At 41.9% G+C, this 16,262-nt stretch overlaps 1 protein-coding gene across 3 annotated transcripts in view; it reads left to right on the top strand.

Annotated features, from left to right (window-relative positions):
* The window catches only part of MED24 (mediator complex subunit 24), a 103,983-nt gene that overhangs the window by 1,269 nt on the left and 86,452 nt on the right, over positions 1-16,262 (top strand). For 2 of the 3 annotated variants that reach the window (XM_033917765.1, XM_033917764.1), the window contains exons 3-9: positions 874-956; positions 4,668-4,706; positions 7,506-7,579; positions 7,669-7,892; positions 8,267-8,378; positions 10,871-11,021; positions 13,323-13,436. In XM_033917765.1, coding sequence (XP_033773656.1) covers positions 874-956; positions 4,668-4,706; positions 7,506-7,579; positions 7,669-7,892; positions 8,267-8,378; positions 10,871-11,021; positions 13,323-13,436 — 797 coding nt within the window. Of the gene's footprint in view, positions 1-873; positions 957-1,776; positions 2,207-4,667; positions 4,707-7,505; positions 7,580-7,668; positions 7,893-8,266; positions 8,379-10,870; positions 11,022-13,322; positions 13,437-16,262 lie in introns of those variants that run through there. The other variant, XM_033917766.1, reaches the window with a different exon arrangement.

Below are 16,262 nucleotides of genomic sequence, written 5' to 3'. Positions count from 1 at the left end.
TAAGTGTAAGGTGATGCATGTCAGTAACAAAAATCTTAAACACGAATACAGGATGTCCAGTGCAGTACTCGGAGAGACCCCCATCCAGGAAAGAGACTTGGGAGTACTGGTAGGCAAGTCAGTGAAGATGAAAAGGGTGAACAGAATGCAAGGAATGATTAAGAAGGGGATCACGAACAGATCGGAGAAGGTTATCATGCCGCTGTACTGGGCCATGGTGCACCCCCACCTGGAATACTGCGTCCAGCACTGGTTGCCGTACATGAAGAAGGACATAGTACTACTCGAAGAGGTCCAGAGAAGAGCGACTAAAATGGTTAAGGGGCTGGAGGAGTTGCCGTATAGTGAGAGATTAGAGAAACTGGGCCTCTTCTCCATTGAAAAGAGGAGACTCAAAGGGGACATGATCGAAACATTTAAGATAATGAAGGGAATAGACTTAGTAGATAAAGACAGGTTGTTCACCCTTTCCAAGATAGAGAGAATGAGAGGGCACTCTCTAAAGTTAAAAGGGGATATATTCTGTACAAATGTAAGGAAGTTCTTCACCCAGAGAGTGGTAGAAAACTGGAATGCTCTTAGAGTCTGTTATAAGGGAAAACACCCTCCAAGGATTCAAGACAAGGTTGGACAACAAGTTCCTGCTGAACCAAAACATATGCAGGTAAGGCTAGACTCGGGTCACTGGTCTTTGACCTAAGGGCCGCAGCGGGAGCGGACTGCTGGGCACGATGGACTTCTGGTCTGACCCAGCAGCGGCAATTCTTATGTTCTTAGATAAAGAGAAGAAATTGTATGTAGTCAGGATGTCTCTGGTACTATTCATATGCTGGAAGCATCAAATGTCCCTTCCACCTCTCTTTTCTGTTTCAGATGCCCTTCTTGAGCAGGCTATGATTGGGCCCTCTCCAAATCCCCTGATCCTCTCATACCTGAGATATGCCATCAGTTCCCAGGTAAATTCCTATTGCCAGATGCAGGTCCAACTCTATAACCTTATAGAAATAAGTGGGTGTTTTACAAAAGTTCTTTTTAAAGTATGCATCTTCATTATTTACCCTTAGCCTTCATATATTTAAAAGAAAATGTTCTTATAGAGCCTTTCATGCAGTTTTTGTTATTTATTTATTTATTTATTTATTTAAACTTTTGTTACTCGTGCCATTCTCTAGTTCTGTGCGAGTTACATAAATTAGACTCATAATTAAAATACAAACAACACAAATTTTCCCATACCATACAGCATATCTAAAAATTAACTGCTTGTTATGTCTTTTAATTTTATATACCACTAGTTGCCAATAATGGCAGCAAAGCAGCTTTACAATAAAGCTCAGAAAGAGCTGTAACAAATTAAAAAAATTGATATAGCAGGAGAACTCAGATGGCAAGTGCTGTTGACAATGAACATTTGGTATTGCTGAAAAGGATCACAGTGTTAAAAGAAAAAAACAATTCAATAATAGATTAGAGATATTTCCTTTTATGAAAAGAAAGGGTGCTTAAGGGAGCACCTTCCAGACTTGCCAAAGCCTAAAAAGGAGGAGACCATTCTTCACCTTTGGCTCAATTCAATCCCAATACTACTTCCTAATTAAGTAATCTCATTTTCCACTGGGCAAAGATAAAAAAATCAATCCAGCTGAAACTGTTCATTCCTTGTCATCAACAACATATGAATCCAGACTAGTGGGATTGTGTCCATTAAACAGCAGGGGGAGATGGAGAGCACTGAATTGACCTCAGGTATATCTTGGATGCACATCCTCCTGGCTAATCAGTATACTGTATCTCCAGCAGGTTGAGGATGGGATTGGGTTTCTTACAGCTCCTGGATTCTGCAGTGGATTTCAGCCAGGCTTGGCTGCAGCTACCAGCACCAGTTTCCTAGATCTGAAAAATGACTGTTATTGTTCTGGTTCTGGTTCCTGGTTTCGGCTCCTGAGGACGGAAGGCTATCTGCTCCTGTTGCTGCAACTTTAGTAGAGCCTAGGGGTGTTGGCCATACTTAGCCAACTTTAGGGGCAACACCTGGGCCCACCCAGGTCCCTTCCTCACCCTCCCAGCCGATGGAGAGAAGAAGAAGCTGATGTGGTCGGAGGGTCCTTTCCCAAAAGAAGAAAAGCCCGACCATGGGTGTCAGCACAGTTCCTGTGCGCTACAGCACTAACACCTCTCACTTTGCCTTCCGGTAATGCAGGAGCACGTGAGTACTTAGCTTAGGCCTCAGTAGAGAGACATGTTGCTGCGCATGTTCCTGGGGCTTTTGGCTTCAATTGAGTTTTAGTCCTGGGGCTTCAGACTCGGATGTGAAATCTTCCTGTGGCCTCAGATGTGGAAATTTCAGTGGCTTAGGTTTCAGTTAAAAAGAAAAAAAAAAGATTCTGGTGGCTTAAGCCTAGGATGGGACATGGCCCTAAGGCGTAGACCTCAGTGGAGGTCAGTTTTTGGGGCTGGCCTCAGTTGAGAACCCTTCCTTGAGAGGGCTTCAGTCAGATGGGGAATCTTCATTTGTCACGAGTTCAGGCTGGCTGCGTTAGAACCTTCCGAGAGAAGTAGGTCTGGTTTACGACGAGGCTCATGGGGTTTGCCATCAGCCAAGGACCGTTTCCAGACATGTTGGTTGCATTCCACAGGAGGTTATTTGAAGCCTGGTGATCACATTAGCAGGCTGCTTTGCACTCATACTGTTCGTGGAGGGACACTGTAGTTGGGGTTTTCTGCAGCATGGTGCTCTTAGGCAAGAATTGCCCCTCTATATGTTCATAGGATATGCACTCTCTGGGTGTCGTATCTCCTTAGACATGTGCTGCAGGACAGGTTTTCAGTTCACTTGTTTATTTCTCTTCCTGTTTTTGTACATCCCACTAGTTTCTGGATTCATCTGCTATTGATGACAAGGAAGGTAAAGGTAAAATTATGTCCTTACCTGATAATTTTCTTTCCTTTAGTCACAGCAGATGAATCCAGAGCCCCACCCTTGTGTAGGGTTTGTCGCTCTCAGGAGCAGTTTGGGCTTGCCTTTAGACTGAAGTTGCAATCTCGATTTTGATTTATCAATGATTTGGGTAGCGCATGTGACGGAAGAATTTCCATAGATGTCCTGTGTCTCGTATGTTTAATGCGTTGATATGATTTATGTGAGTTACTTTTATATGATTTATTTTAACTGCCATGAGAAGACCTATACTGATTAGCCAGGAGGATGTGCATCCAAGATATACCTGAGGTCAATTCAATGATCTCTATCTCCCCCTGCTGGTTGATGGACGTAATCCCACTAGTCTCTGGATTCATCTGCTGTGACTAAAGGAAAAAAAAATTATCAGGTAAGGACATAATTTTACCTTTTAATAGAAAACAGCGAATAACATATGAAAAAGTTATTCGCGTTTTTTCTGTATTCATGGGTCTGTTAATCCTCTATCCCAGCGAATACGGAGGGAGAAGTGTATGCTCAATCCACACACAAGTTAGGCATAAGTATTTAGGCCTGGTTTTCCTTTGCCTAAGTGGGTGCACCTGAAAGTTATAGAGTCTGTGCTAAGCACCTGGATGTAGGATTTTGGTGTGGTCTGCATGGGCAGGTAGTTGAATTGTTTACCCCTGACTGTACTGAGGACATTTTGGCCTGTTCTCAATATAAAATTTGAGCATTTGCTGCTGCTTTCATCTCTAGAAACTGCAACTTTGAGTTCCAAATTGAACACATTTATTTTGCTAGGTTTCTTACATAAGTTTTGTAACAAATGACTTATACCCCCTCCTATACAAAACCGTAGTGCGATTTTTAGCGCCAGCTGCAGTGGTAACACCTCCCTATGCTCATAGGAATTCCTATGAGCATCAAAGATATTACCGCCTCGGCCAGCACTAAAAACTACGCTATGGTTTTGTAAAAGAGGGGGTTAATTTGCTTCTGGATGCATCTATCCCTCCTCCTCCTCTAAGCTGAAAGAACATCTTTCAAGCTATAGCATAGCTAGAAACTGCCTCTCTTTAATAATAATAATAATTTATTTTCTATACCGCCATACCCAGGGAGTTCAAGGCGGTTCACAACAGATAGATGAATTACATACAGTGCGATTGAAAAAAAAAGAAGAACATAACAAGGCAATCGTAGGGTCAAACTCGTTTACATTAACAATTTAGGTGAGGGAAGGGCTTAATACGGAGTACATACAGTGTGTGCTGTAATAGAATACAATTGAGTTTAAGAGAAGGGGGGAACAAAGCATATTAGATGGAAAGGGGGGGAGCAACAATTTTAGAAGGGGGGCGGGCGGAAAAGTAAAGGAAGAGGTGAGGAGCGTTGAGGAGGGGGGAAGGGGAGCGTTAAGGGTTTGGTCTGTTGCAAAGAAGGGTTTTGATCTGTTTTCTAATCTGGAGAAGGGGAAACGTTAAGGCGGAAGAGGGGAGCGTTAAGGATTTAGGTATTTCTGGAGGCACATGGATTAAAGACTAGGGAGGAAATAAGGGTTTACGCTTTAGTTTTGAGTAGTCTGGAAAGCCTGGCCTGGAGCACAGCCAGTATAGCAGGTAGGTTACCTAGGCTGTTCTCTAATACAGCCAGCTGCTCTGAAATGGATTAATCCTGTTCTCCCAGCCTCTGGGTAAATAGTAGAAGCAGTTTCTTATAATTCTGTTTGTTCTATTGCTTTCAGATGGTATCTTATGCTGCTGTGCTGACTGCTATCAGCAAGGTACGTCCCTATACAATTCTTAGACTCTAGTTGGTCTGTGCATCTGTGATGCAGTAAAAAAGCAAAAAATAAAATATGGAATCAAAATCCCACGTACCAGTACAAAGAGTGGGAATAAAACTGGGACAGATCACTCAAACATCCAATGGGAATGATATGCAGGGGTAAGATGACTTGATATCCCAAAAATAAGCTTTATTGACAAATGATGTGTAGATCTGATACAGTCCATGTTTCAGCTCGAATGAGCCTGCCTCGGGAGTCACGGTGATATATCTATAAAGAATATCTAGTGTGAATTTGCAAATAAAAACAAATGAGCAATATTTAAAAATAAAAACTGACATTAAAAATAACATTAAACACACATAGATTATTAGAAACATGCCAATACATGAATATATAAAAATATTACATTCTTTAAAAAAATATATACACAAAAATATACATAGTGCTCAATGTACAAAATCAAACTAAATTAGTATAGAAACATAAAAATATGATGGCAGATAAAGACCAAATGGCCCATCCAGTCTGCCCATCTGTAGCATCCACTATCTTCTCCTCCCGCTAAGAGATCTCTCGTGCCTGTCCCACACTTTCTTGAATTCAGACACAGTCTTTGTCTCCACACCAACTCTACTGGGAGCCTATTCCAAGCATCTACCACCCTTTCTGTAAAAAAAGTATTTTCTTAGATTACTCCTGAGACTTTCTCCTCATCCTATGCCAGACATGTCAAACTGTGGCCCGTGGGCCAAATATGGTCCGCAGTGTATTAAAAATTGGCCCGCCAGACATTTTTAATTTTATAGTAAATCTGGTCCTCTGGCATGAACCACTGCCGCCGCCGCTGCTGCTCTTCACTTGTGTCTGCCTTCACCTGGTCTCTTCAAAGCAGCCTGCTGAGGATCGCCGGCCGGCTGTAGCAAACCTCACAGGCCACTGTCCACCTCGGTAGCATGTTTCCTCTAACGCGATCCCGTATGTCAGAGGAGGGGCGGGATCGTGTCAGAGGGAGTTACTGAGGTGGACAGCGGCCTGCAAGGTTTGCTACAGCCAGCCGGCGATCCTCAGCAGCTGCTTTGAAGAGGAGACCAGGTGAAGGCAGACGCGAATGAAGAGCAGCAGCGGTTTGGGCCAGAGGAGACCAGGAAGCCGGGATGGAGGGAGGGTAGGAACGGCGGGCCAAATCTGAGACCGGTAAGAAGAAGGGGAGAAAACATACAGGCCTTTGGGACAGGGGCGGGCCCTGGTGTTGAAGTACCTGGCGGGAGAGAAGAAGGGGTCCAAATGTGCATATGCTGGACTGAGTGGAGTGGAGGGTGGGGTGGAGAAGAAATAAAACAGAGGAGAGGGAAGGAACAGAAAGAGAGAAAAGTTGGACACAAGAGATGGTGTGGAGGGGGGATAGAGATACTGGATAGGAGGGTAGTTGGGAAGAGAAACGGAGAGATGGTGTACCCTGGGGTGGTGGGGAAGGAGGGAGAGATACTGGATGCTGGATGAAAGAGTAGTTGAGAAAAGGACAGATGGTGGATCTGGGGATGGTGGGGTCCATCACTGCAGCTGTGGATATAGACACGAAAAAAGGAAAAATGCCAGACTTCTGGGGGAGGGAAGGGAAATGGAAGGGGAGGACTAAGATGGAAGATGGATAGTTAGCACGGAGAAAGAAGAAAACGACAAATGGGCAGGAGACCCTGGCAAGTGAGTTATCAGAAGACAACCAGAGCCTGGGACCAACAAAAGGTAGAAAAAATAATTTTATTTTCTGATTTGTGATTATAATATTTATTTTGTTTACACCACAGAGCTGGTGTGGGGTTGGAGACGTTGTAAGATTAAGCCTTAGTCACTTAGGGGTCCTTTTATTAAGGTGCGCATTTAGCGCGTGCTAAATCAGTTAGCATATCTTAATTAAAGGACCCCTAATCTTCTTAATAAAAAATTTGTCCTGTGGCTTAGCCTCTCTTTCAGATTTTGGCCCCTTATGTGATTGAGTTTGACACCCCTGTCCTATGCCCTTTCATTTTAGAGCTTCCTGTCAAATGAAAGAGACTTGCCTCATGCATTTATGCCATGTAGGTATTTAAATGCCACATTAAACTAATGTGTACCAAAGTGATTGTTTACATATAAATTCAATAAACAAAATAAATACAAGTTGACATACCATTGGCCAGTCTTCTTAGAGATCAATTGTGCAAATATATCCAAACATACATGGGTGTAATCAAATACTGCATGAATCTATAGCAAACAAAATACAGACATATCGGCAATTGAAAAATTAAAAAAGGAGCAAGCAAAAACATTTATCCTAAAAGACATCATGAAAATTCAGTGTTACCTGAAAGATGCCAAGTAAAAAGATAATATCTTATGAATTAACTGTAAAGTAGCAATAATTAAAAAATATATATGTTCACATTGAATTTGTTCCATGTAGGGGCAAACTAAAAGGACCTTTTTATAAAAGAGGAAGTAGGAAACTGAAATAGTTTGCAAATAAGAACACACAGATCTTGTTTGCCATGAAAAGAAGTGACTTTATACATGTTAGAGGAAACTCATCCTTTGTGCCCTGCAGTAAGACTGAAGGCATGAGTTCATTACAGGGGTCCTCTTCAGCACTGATGAATAGGGAGACCGTAGGTCATGGGCTGAATCCCAGAATTTCCTTTTTACTTAGTTGGACTCCATTAATCTGTTCTGTTATGTGATAGCTAGTCATACTTTGAGGTATTGAGAGCCTGTCTGCCCAGTCTGTAAACTCATTCTCCTTTGTATCTCCAGTTCGATGACTTCTCTCGGGATCGCTGTGTCCAGTCACTGCTGGAGATTATGGATTTGTTCTGTGACAGCCTCAGGTACTTCTCTTCTCTCTTTGCTGTTGATGTTCTTGTTCATTTAGGCTGTGATTCTGCAGTAACATTTTGCTGTTTTGTAACTCCCTCAGCTGCTATGGTAAAGCCGAGGAGTGCCTCAGTTTGTGCCGGGCAATGCTAAATGCTCTGGCCTGGCTGCTGCGCTGCACTGCCTTTTATGCTGAGAAGTTCAAGGAAGCGCTTGATCCAGTATCTGATGAGAATCAGTTGAGGATGTGCCTGGGACGCCTGGAGACACTTCTGAGTAGTACCAAGAACCGAGCTCTGATCCACATTGCCAAGTTGGAGGACACTGGTATGGAAGTATGCTGTTCTCCACAGACCCAGTGACTGGCTTCCTTGGGGGGAGCAGAGGGGGAGGCAGTGTGGTTGTGGAAGCCTGAATTCCATGGGGAAAATCAAACTTCAATCTTCCTATGGAGAGAGATGCCTGAAAGTGAGGTATTAATGGACAGTTGCCCATATTTAGAGATACACACCTCAAATTCCAGACAATAAATAGATTTAGGAAAAGAAGAACTAGACCTTCAGGAGATGGACTGGTTCTTTTGGAGAGAAACATTAGGTTGTTTCATAATGACAGTGAGATGTGAATAGAATCAGGACAGCCTATTCATCACATGTGCCACTTTGATTTTTCATACAAGATCCCTTTTTTTCCCTCTGAAGCTTCTTGGACAGCTGTTGAGCAGTCGCTGATCAAAGTGAGTGAAAATCTGCCCAGTCTCACCAACCTGGCACTGCAAGACCAGCTGGAGGAGTGTATTGCACTTATCAAAAGGTAAGAACTCCAGTGTGGTAGATGTGACTAGGGGGGAAGGAGTGTGGGTTCAAAGACACTGACCTCAACAGAACCATTGGATGTGGGTTGGCTGGGGATATATTGGACACTGTATGTAGAATTTCAAGAGGTAGGGGTGGAGGAAGAGGTCATGATCATCACTGAAAAGTGATGACTAGTGGCTAGATTCAGGGCCCATGATTCCAGAGGTCAGGAAGGAGCCCTGGTACATGAGCCCCTGGCTGAAGATTGTCACTATGATGACCAGCCCAGATGTGTTGGGGGCAAGAATATAAAATGGGAAACCTCCCCAGATGTTTCCAAACAAAACTTCACATCATCTGATCACAGCCCTGTTCCTGGCTAAACTGGAGGTGAAAAGGAGAATTAGGAAACTGCTAGGCTGTCAGGCTTGAGCTAGGAGTGTCTAGTGCCAGACCAAAGAAGACATTGGCTTTGGCTTCTGACTGGGAATGCTGTATGCTTGGTCACGTGGGGTGTAACAATGAAAAATCTCTTTTTGGGTAAAATAGAATTTTATCTTTGAAAATCAGGGCTTTCCTTATTGCCCAGCCTGGCCATAGACAAAATTTATGCACAGACTGAAGAAGTTTCTCCAGAGATGGAAAGAGATGAAACGGAGATTGGCTGTTCATTGAGAGTGCTGTTAATAAATGAATGCTAAGTCCTGGTGGTTGGTTGCCAGCTGTACTATTACTCTTTTAGTCAGTAGCTGGGAAAAGTTAAGGCATTATACTTCTTCCATTCAGCTATTGGCGGGGAAGGGAGGCCTGTAGAAGATTGTTGAGAGGGTGTTAAATTTTAGGACATTTTAAGTAGAGAATGACGCACGGACAAATTTTTCCCATCCCCGCGGGAACTCATTTTCCTGTCCCACGAGTTCTATCCCTGCCCCATTCCTGCAAGCTCTGTCCTCATCTGCACAAACCTCAAACACTTTAAAATCATAAGTGTTCAAGGCTTGTGTGGTTAAGGCAGAGCTTACAGGAATAGGACAGGGACAGCAATGAAACTCATGGGGATGGGGAAATTGAATTCCTGCGGGGACGGGGAAAAATTTGTCCTCGTGTCATTTCTCTCTATTTGAGTTATTATTGGATTAGAGGGAATGGGTTTGCCCTGCTATGCGAGAGTTCTTTAAAAAATAAGAAAAAAGGAAAAGAAGCAGGTCAGAACGTCAGGGTACCAATGTGGGGTAGGGCATTGATTTAAAAAGTGAAATGGAGTTGAGGTATGGACTACTTTTTATGTTTGGAAAGCAAGTGGGTTGGTGGACATAATCTGGCTGATATTCAGTCCATGTTAATTGGCCAGGAATTGTCACTGACCACTCATGCCTCAGAGGCTAACCGGTCTTTTTCAGTGCCATTTAACTGGTCATCACCACTGAAAATGTCCAATTAGTGCCAAAACATAAGACATTAATGTTGGGGGTGTGACATCAATATAGAAATTAAAAGAGTTCTTTTAATCTTATATTTCTCTCTTTTCTATCAAAACATCTTTTTCTTTTTTTTTCTTCTTTCTCTCTTTCTTTCCTTCATCACTTTTCTCACCTACCCTACCCTTATGTATAATCCTTAATTGTTAAAAATTTTTATTTTTATTTCTCTAAAATTGTAATTCCATTTTTTCTTTACCCACTTGTTTCAGTTTGTATTAATAATACATAATGATTAGTTTGTATAATTTTGTCTTATTTATATTTGTATTTGTCACCCCAGTTTTTTTTTTTTATTGTACATTTCAATTATGTAATACGCATTGAAATATTTGATATTGCGTAAAATCAAAATTTAATAAACTTGATAAAACTTGATAAACTTGATGACTGCTTAAGTTCTGATATTCAGAATTTTAAACGGTCAGGCTTAGCGGGCAAATAACCTGCTTTTATGTGGCCTTATCTTTGCCTGCTGAGCCATGACTGGTTAAAGTCTGAATATTGCCTTGACTGGCCATGCACTGGATGACATTGAAAAACCTGGATATTCAATGCTGGTCACTGGAAACAGCCCAGCGTTGAATATCTGATTTTAATGCTGGTGGTGGGTAGTCAAGGTGCTGCTGGCTGAATGCCTGGCAAATTTTTTTTTTTTTTTTGCTCAATTCCAAGGACAAAGCTAGTTGACCACATTTAGGCCTGCCAAGTTCACTGAGAATTTGACTTGTTAAATTTAGTGATATCTAGGTGAAGAAATTTACCCCCCTTTTATCAAGCTGCACTAGAGGTTTTTAGCGCAGGCCAACAAGGTAAGTGCTCCTATGCTCATAGGAATTTTATGATCGTCGGAGCATTTACTGTGCTGGCTTGCGCTAACATCCTCTAGCACAGCTTAATAAAAGGGGCCCTTAAATAAGTAAGCCCAATCTGATTTCAAAGCCATTGATTGTAGTGATTGAGTTCAAGATAGATCCTTTGAAAATTTGACTTCTGCATGATTCAGTTAAAACTCTTTGTGTTTCTGCAGCATTCCCTCTTTGCTCTCCATCCGCTCTGAGCAGCTGAACAAGACGGAGTTCCCCACAGTGCATGCTGTGGTCCTTCTGGAGGGAACCATGAACCTAACAGGAGACATACAGCCCCTAGTTGAACAGCTTATGATGGTCAAAAGAATGCAGGTAGGGGAAAACGACTGCTAGAGGGAAAGACAAGATAATGGGGAAGGACACTTTGGCAGAGATGTTGGCAAAGTTAATATAACCGCTACTCCTGAGTATTTTAGCATATTTTACCTATATATATTATCTAAAATTCAATTTCATGTGAAGAAATAAAATTGACCAATCAATACACCTATTTTTTCAGCTAATACTATTAAAATTGTGTAACTGAACCATCAGAAAGTGGACTACCAAAACTTTATAAGTATTGCCAACACCAAAATCTCTTTAGAATCCTTAAAAGTTTCTTCTGCCAGTAAAAATAACCAAGTGTATTGACTTTTGCAATCCAGGGACGAGGTGCATTTAATACAGAAGGTAGATGTTCCAAGTAATATGACATAGATCCATGTTTCCCTAGTGCTGCATTAGGAATAAATGTGAATAAAAAAAATAGAAAATCAATATTGGTCTTTAATTTCTATTCACTTGTCACACACACGACCTGAACAGTGTGTGTGACAAATTATATAAAAAGTATCTGTTATCAAAAATTGGACACTAATATTGATTTTCTGTTTTTAATACTGTACGTGTTTATCCTGATGCAGCATTAGCAAAACATGGATCTATGTCAGATTACTTAGTATCTACCTCCTGTATTAATACACCTTGTCATTGGATTGCATTTGGCTATTTTTATTAGCAAAAAATTCTAAGGATTCTAAAAATGCATATATGGCCTGATAAGAACTTGGCACCGCTTATAAAGTTTAGGTAACCCACTTTATGATCCAGTTATTCGGTATTGTATTAGTTGAAGATTTGGGTGTATTTGTTGAGCATATTATATAAAATTCAGTTCTGTGGTGTGTTCGTCCTGTTCTTTCTGTAAAATAGCAAGCACTATTTCTGTTCAGTGCGGGAACCGTGGCTCTGCTGGCACCCGTTAGAACGTCACAGCTGGTGGGGTAGGAGTGACTGAGCATCACTCATACCGTTGCAAACTGTAGCTTGCTCAGTGTGAGGAATGGGGAAATTGGAAAACCTCAGGTCTCTTAAATTGGCTTACAGGAAGGGGAAGAAGAAAAGTAGGGAGGGAACCGTACACATCAACCTGAGATAGAATTGAGTTTATTGAATACAAACATTTGTTAAATACAACACATATTGAATTTATCAGTATATTTTGCATATCCTTTCAGACTTATAGCAAAAGAAACTCGGATATGTGAAATATCGATAATATAATGTGCCACACTTTCACAAGATGAATATATTGATGTCACAAATAAGTGTAGGCAGTGCTGCTTTAGTTTAAGGGAATGTGTATTTCAAAAACGGAGGAAAAAGCCTCAGACAAATGCCCTCCCACCACCATAAAGGTGGTTGGGTGGTAACCTCATTGGCAGAAAACCTCCATTGCACTCCCTGTTAAATAAACTATAAGCAGGGCTGTCTATGCAATTGATAGATATCCTTTCAGACTTGACATGGTCCATGTTTCGGTCTCGAAACTTGAGGCCTGCCTCAGGGGTGTAGATAGTAGGGGTGTAGATAGCAATCCACTAGATGGCGCTGATGCACTTAGCATCTAAGGAAAAAGTACTTTATATCACAATTTTAAGATACTGGTAAAAAACGTATCGCTCAGAGAGCTGCATAACAGAACATTCAGCTACGTATCGGGTCTGAAAGGATATGCAAGATAAACTGATGATTATTTCTATGTGTGTTGTATTTAACAAATGATTGTATTCAATAAACTCAGTTCTATCTCAGGTTGATGTGTATGGTTCCCTCCCCACTTTCCTTCTGCTTATTTATTGTGGGGTTGTTTGTTTTGTTCTTTTTTATTACAGGAAGGAGAAGCAGGGTAGAGGAGCTATGTTGGGTTGAGTGGGGACCTTTAGGAATGATCGATTGATTTAAAGTAATGTAGGCTATAACTATCTCACAGTTCTAAGCAAGGTACAAATCATTAATACATGCACAATAAACAATAGACAAGACATTAAAAAAAAACACATACACAATAAACAATAGACAAGACATAAAAAAAACATCCCAAAATTACATACTGGTTTGGGTAACTAATATTTAGGGCTCCTTTTACAAAGGTGCGCTAAGGCCTTAACACGCGCAATAGCGTGTGTTAAATTCCTGAGCGCGCTAGCCACGGAGGCGGTAGATTTTCGGCTACCACGTGCTATAGGGCGTGGTAATTTTGTGCGTGCGCTAAAAGCCCAGCGCACCTTCGTAAAAGGAGCCCTTAATGATGTTACTGTCCTTGGCTTTGATGAGATTTTCTTCTTGCAGCGTATACCCTCTCCGCTCTTTGTCCTTGAGATCTGGAAAGCTTGCTTTGTGGGACTCATCGAGACCCTGGAAGGAACAGAAGAATTGAAATGGACAGCTTATACTTTCCTGAAGGTAACATTGTCACTTCAAAGATGAAGAAGCAGCAGCAAATGATTGTAGGCCAAGTTTTTCATCGCTGCTGGAAAGTAGCAAAGCGGACCTATATATCTAGGGGTACGCTGCAATAAGCTTATCTATGTATGACAAACCTCAAATCTACTGTATTTGAAAATGGATCAAGTGCTTTTCTTGTTCTACTTGCTATTCTCATTCAAATCTCTTATATATAATATGCGTTGCTTCTAGAGACCCTCAGAAACACCACCTGAGACTCATTACATTCATTGTTTTAGGTTTTAAGTGCTGTCTCCTCATTGGGGCAGTAATAAGCATAGCTCTCTCCTAGTGTTATATCTTATAAATAAACTAGTCTTTAAGCCCGTTACATTAACGGGTGCTAGAATATATGTGTGTGTGTCTGTCTTTATTTCTTTCTCTCTCTCTCCTTAGCCACTTTTTTTCTTTCTGCCTTTCTTTTTTCCTTGGCTGTCCATCACCACCCCTTGCCTGCTCCCCCTGTCCATTTTCCCTTCCTTTTACCTCCCCTGTGTCCACCACCACCCCTTCACTGCTCTCCTTATGCAGCAGCAGCCCTTCTCCCTTTGTTTTACCTTCCCCCTGTCCAGCAGCACCTCTTTCCTTCTCCCCCTGTCCAACATTAGTCCTCCGTTCCTTTTTCTTCACCCCCTCTGTCCATCACCATCTCTTTCCTTCTCCCCCTGTCCAACGGGTGCTAGAGTAGACAACTGTTTTTTTTTTCCTTTCTCTCTCTGTGCTTGGATGCTGTCTGTCTGTCATTCTTTCTGTCTGTGTCTCTCCCTTGTCCCCTGCCTGCCTGTATTTCTCCATTGCGCCATGCCTGCCTATCTCTCTGTGGCCCCCTTCTCTTCCCCGCCATGATTGGTGTGTGCCCCATTTTCCAATGCCCCTGCCCCCTTTTGTGCCATGCCTGCCTACTCTGTGGCCCCCTTCTGTTTCCCCCCTATGATTGCTGTCTGGCCCAGCAAACCCCTCACCCCAAAGCAGGCCCCTTTCCCTCTCCCCTTGTTGAGCCATGCCTGCCTGCTCTGTGATCCCCTGCCCATGATTACTGTGTGCCCCCAGCACACCCCTACCCCCAAAGCAGCCCCTTTCCCTCTCCCCCTGCCTGCCTGCCATGCCTGCCTGCTCCCTGTGCATCAGCATTTCCCTCCCCCTCACCTGTTCCTTCGTAGCAGCATGCAGAGAAAACGGCTCCCTTAGTTCTTTGCTGGATTTTTTTTTTAAGTTTAAAGATGCCGACGCGGCTCCTCTCACGATCCCGCCTGCGTCAGAAGCCTTCTCCGACACAGGCCGGGATCGTGAGAGTAGCCACGGCGGCAGCACTTGATCCATTTTCAAATACAGTAGATTTAATGCTCTCATTTATGCACCATCAACATTAAAAATATGCTGTTTTGAAACCTCAAATCTAGACATAAACTAGAGTATGAACATCACACAAATCTGTAACTTTCTTTCAAAAGAAATCAAAACTCTTTTTTTGGCCTCTTTAATCACTAAGCATTGTATGCATGATGTATACCAAAAATTTGGGCACTAGACGTTACTTCACGATGATCAGTGTGCATCTGGAGGGCTGAAAGGAGAATCAGTAAGAGTGATCTGAAGTCAGTCTCAGTAGTGACCAAATTTTCTTTTCTTACTCCAATACCCCATAACCTCTTTCCTTTTCTTGCTAGTAGAAAAATTATTTTTAAACCTTTTTTATGTGCTTTGCTTTTCTATATGTGCTCTTTATAGCTTCAGATGGATTCTCATTTTTATAGGTAACTCTGTGCTGGGATCTTAGGAAACTTGTTGGGGCAATTTTCAGATGGTGATAGATCTAGTTGTCACTGTATTAGAGATTATCTGATTGGTGAAAATGAGTCACTCGATAAAATATCTGATAACAGTACTTTTTATTCTTCAGCCAGCATTAGTTACTGAAAAATGTTCCACTGGTAGATATTTACACACGGGCCACACTCCCTTCCCCCCTCCAAATTAGGTTTGTAAGCTGATCCTGTTGTTTTTATCCTCTGAGTTATGTAATCACTATTCTCAAAGGTTGTGCTGCAAGGCGTAAAGTATGTGCCAAGAAAATAGTTGTGTTCTTTTTATTGACTTGATAGAGTTGGATGCCAGGTTTTGGATTAATCATAAATTTGTTTTGTTGACCTGCTGGTTGAAAGTCTGAAGCTCACTAAGCTGATACTCGGGATAGTTTGTGAACCATGCACATTAACATTTTCTGATCTAGAGCTTCCATTTGGCTTCACTCACATTTTCTACTACTTATCATTTATATAGTGCTGCTAGACGTACACAGTGCTGTACATTAAAACATTAAAGAGACAACAGTCCCTGCTCAGTAGAGCTTACAATTTAATCAAACAGACAGACAAACAGGACAGTCGGTGGAAGTATGTCCTAGTGATTAGGGCTGTAGCCTCGGCATTCTGAAATTGCAGGTTCAAGCCTAGTGCTGCTCCTTGTGACCCTGGGCAAGTCACTTATCCCTGCATTGCCCCAGGTATGTTAGTCAGATTGTGAGCCCACGGGACAGATAGGGAGAAATGCTAGAGTACCTAAATGTAAATCACTTAGATATAATTCTAGTGCAAAAGGCATATGAGTCTTGAACCAGTGGGTTTTCACCGCTACTTGGAGTTTGTGTAGAAGGTGTCATACATATACATTTTTCGGCTCCACCTTATACATCACTGTGCTGTTTCTCCTCAGTTTCTCCTTCTACATGCAAGATGAAGGTGTTTTTTTAATCTGCTTTGATTTCGATGTGCTATTTTGGGGTTT

This window comes from Geotrypetes seraphini, chromosome 13, assembly GCF_902459505.1.
Source record: "Geotrypetes seraphini chromosome 13, aGeoSer1.1, whole genome shotgun sequence".
In the NCBI taxonomy this organism is placed as follows: domain Eukaryota; kingdom Metazoa; phylum Chordata; class Amphibia; order Gymnophiona; family Dermophiidae; genus Geotrypetes; species Geotrypetes seraphini.
This window is presented reverse-complemented; position numbering and strand designations above follow the sequence as displayed.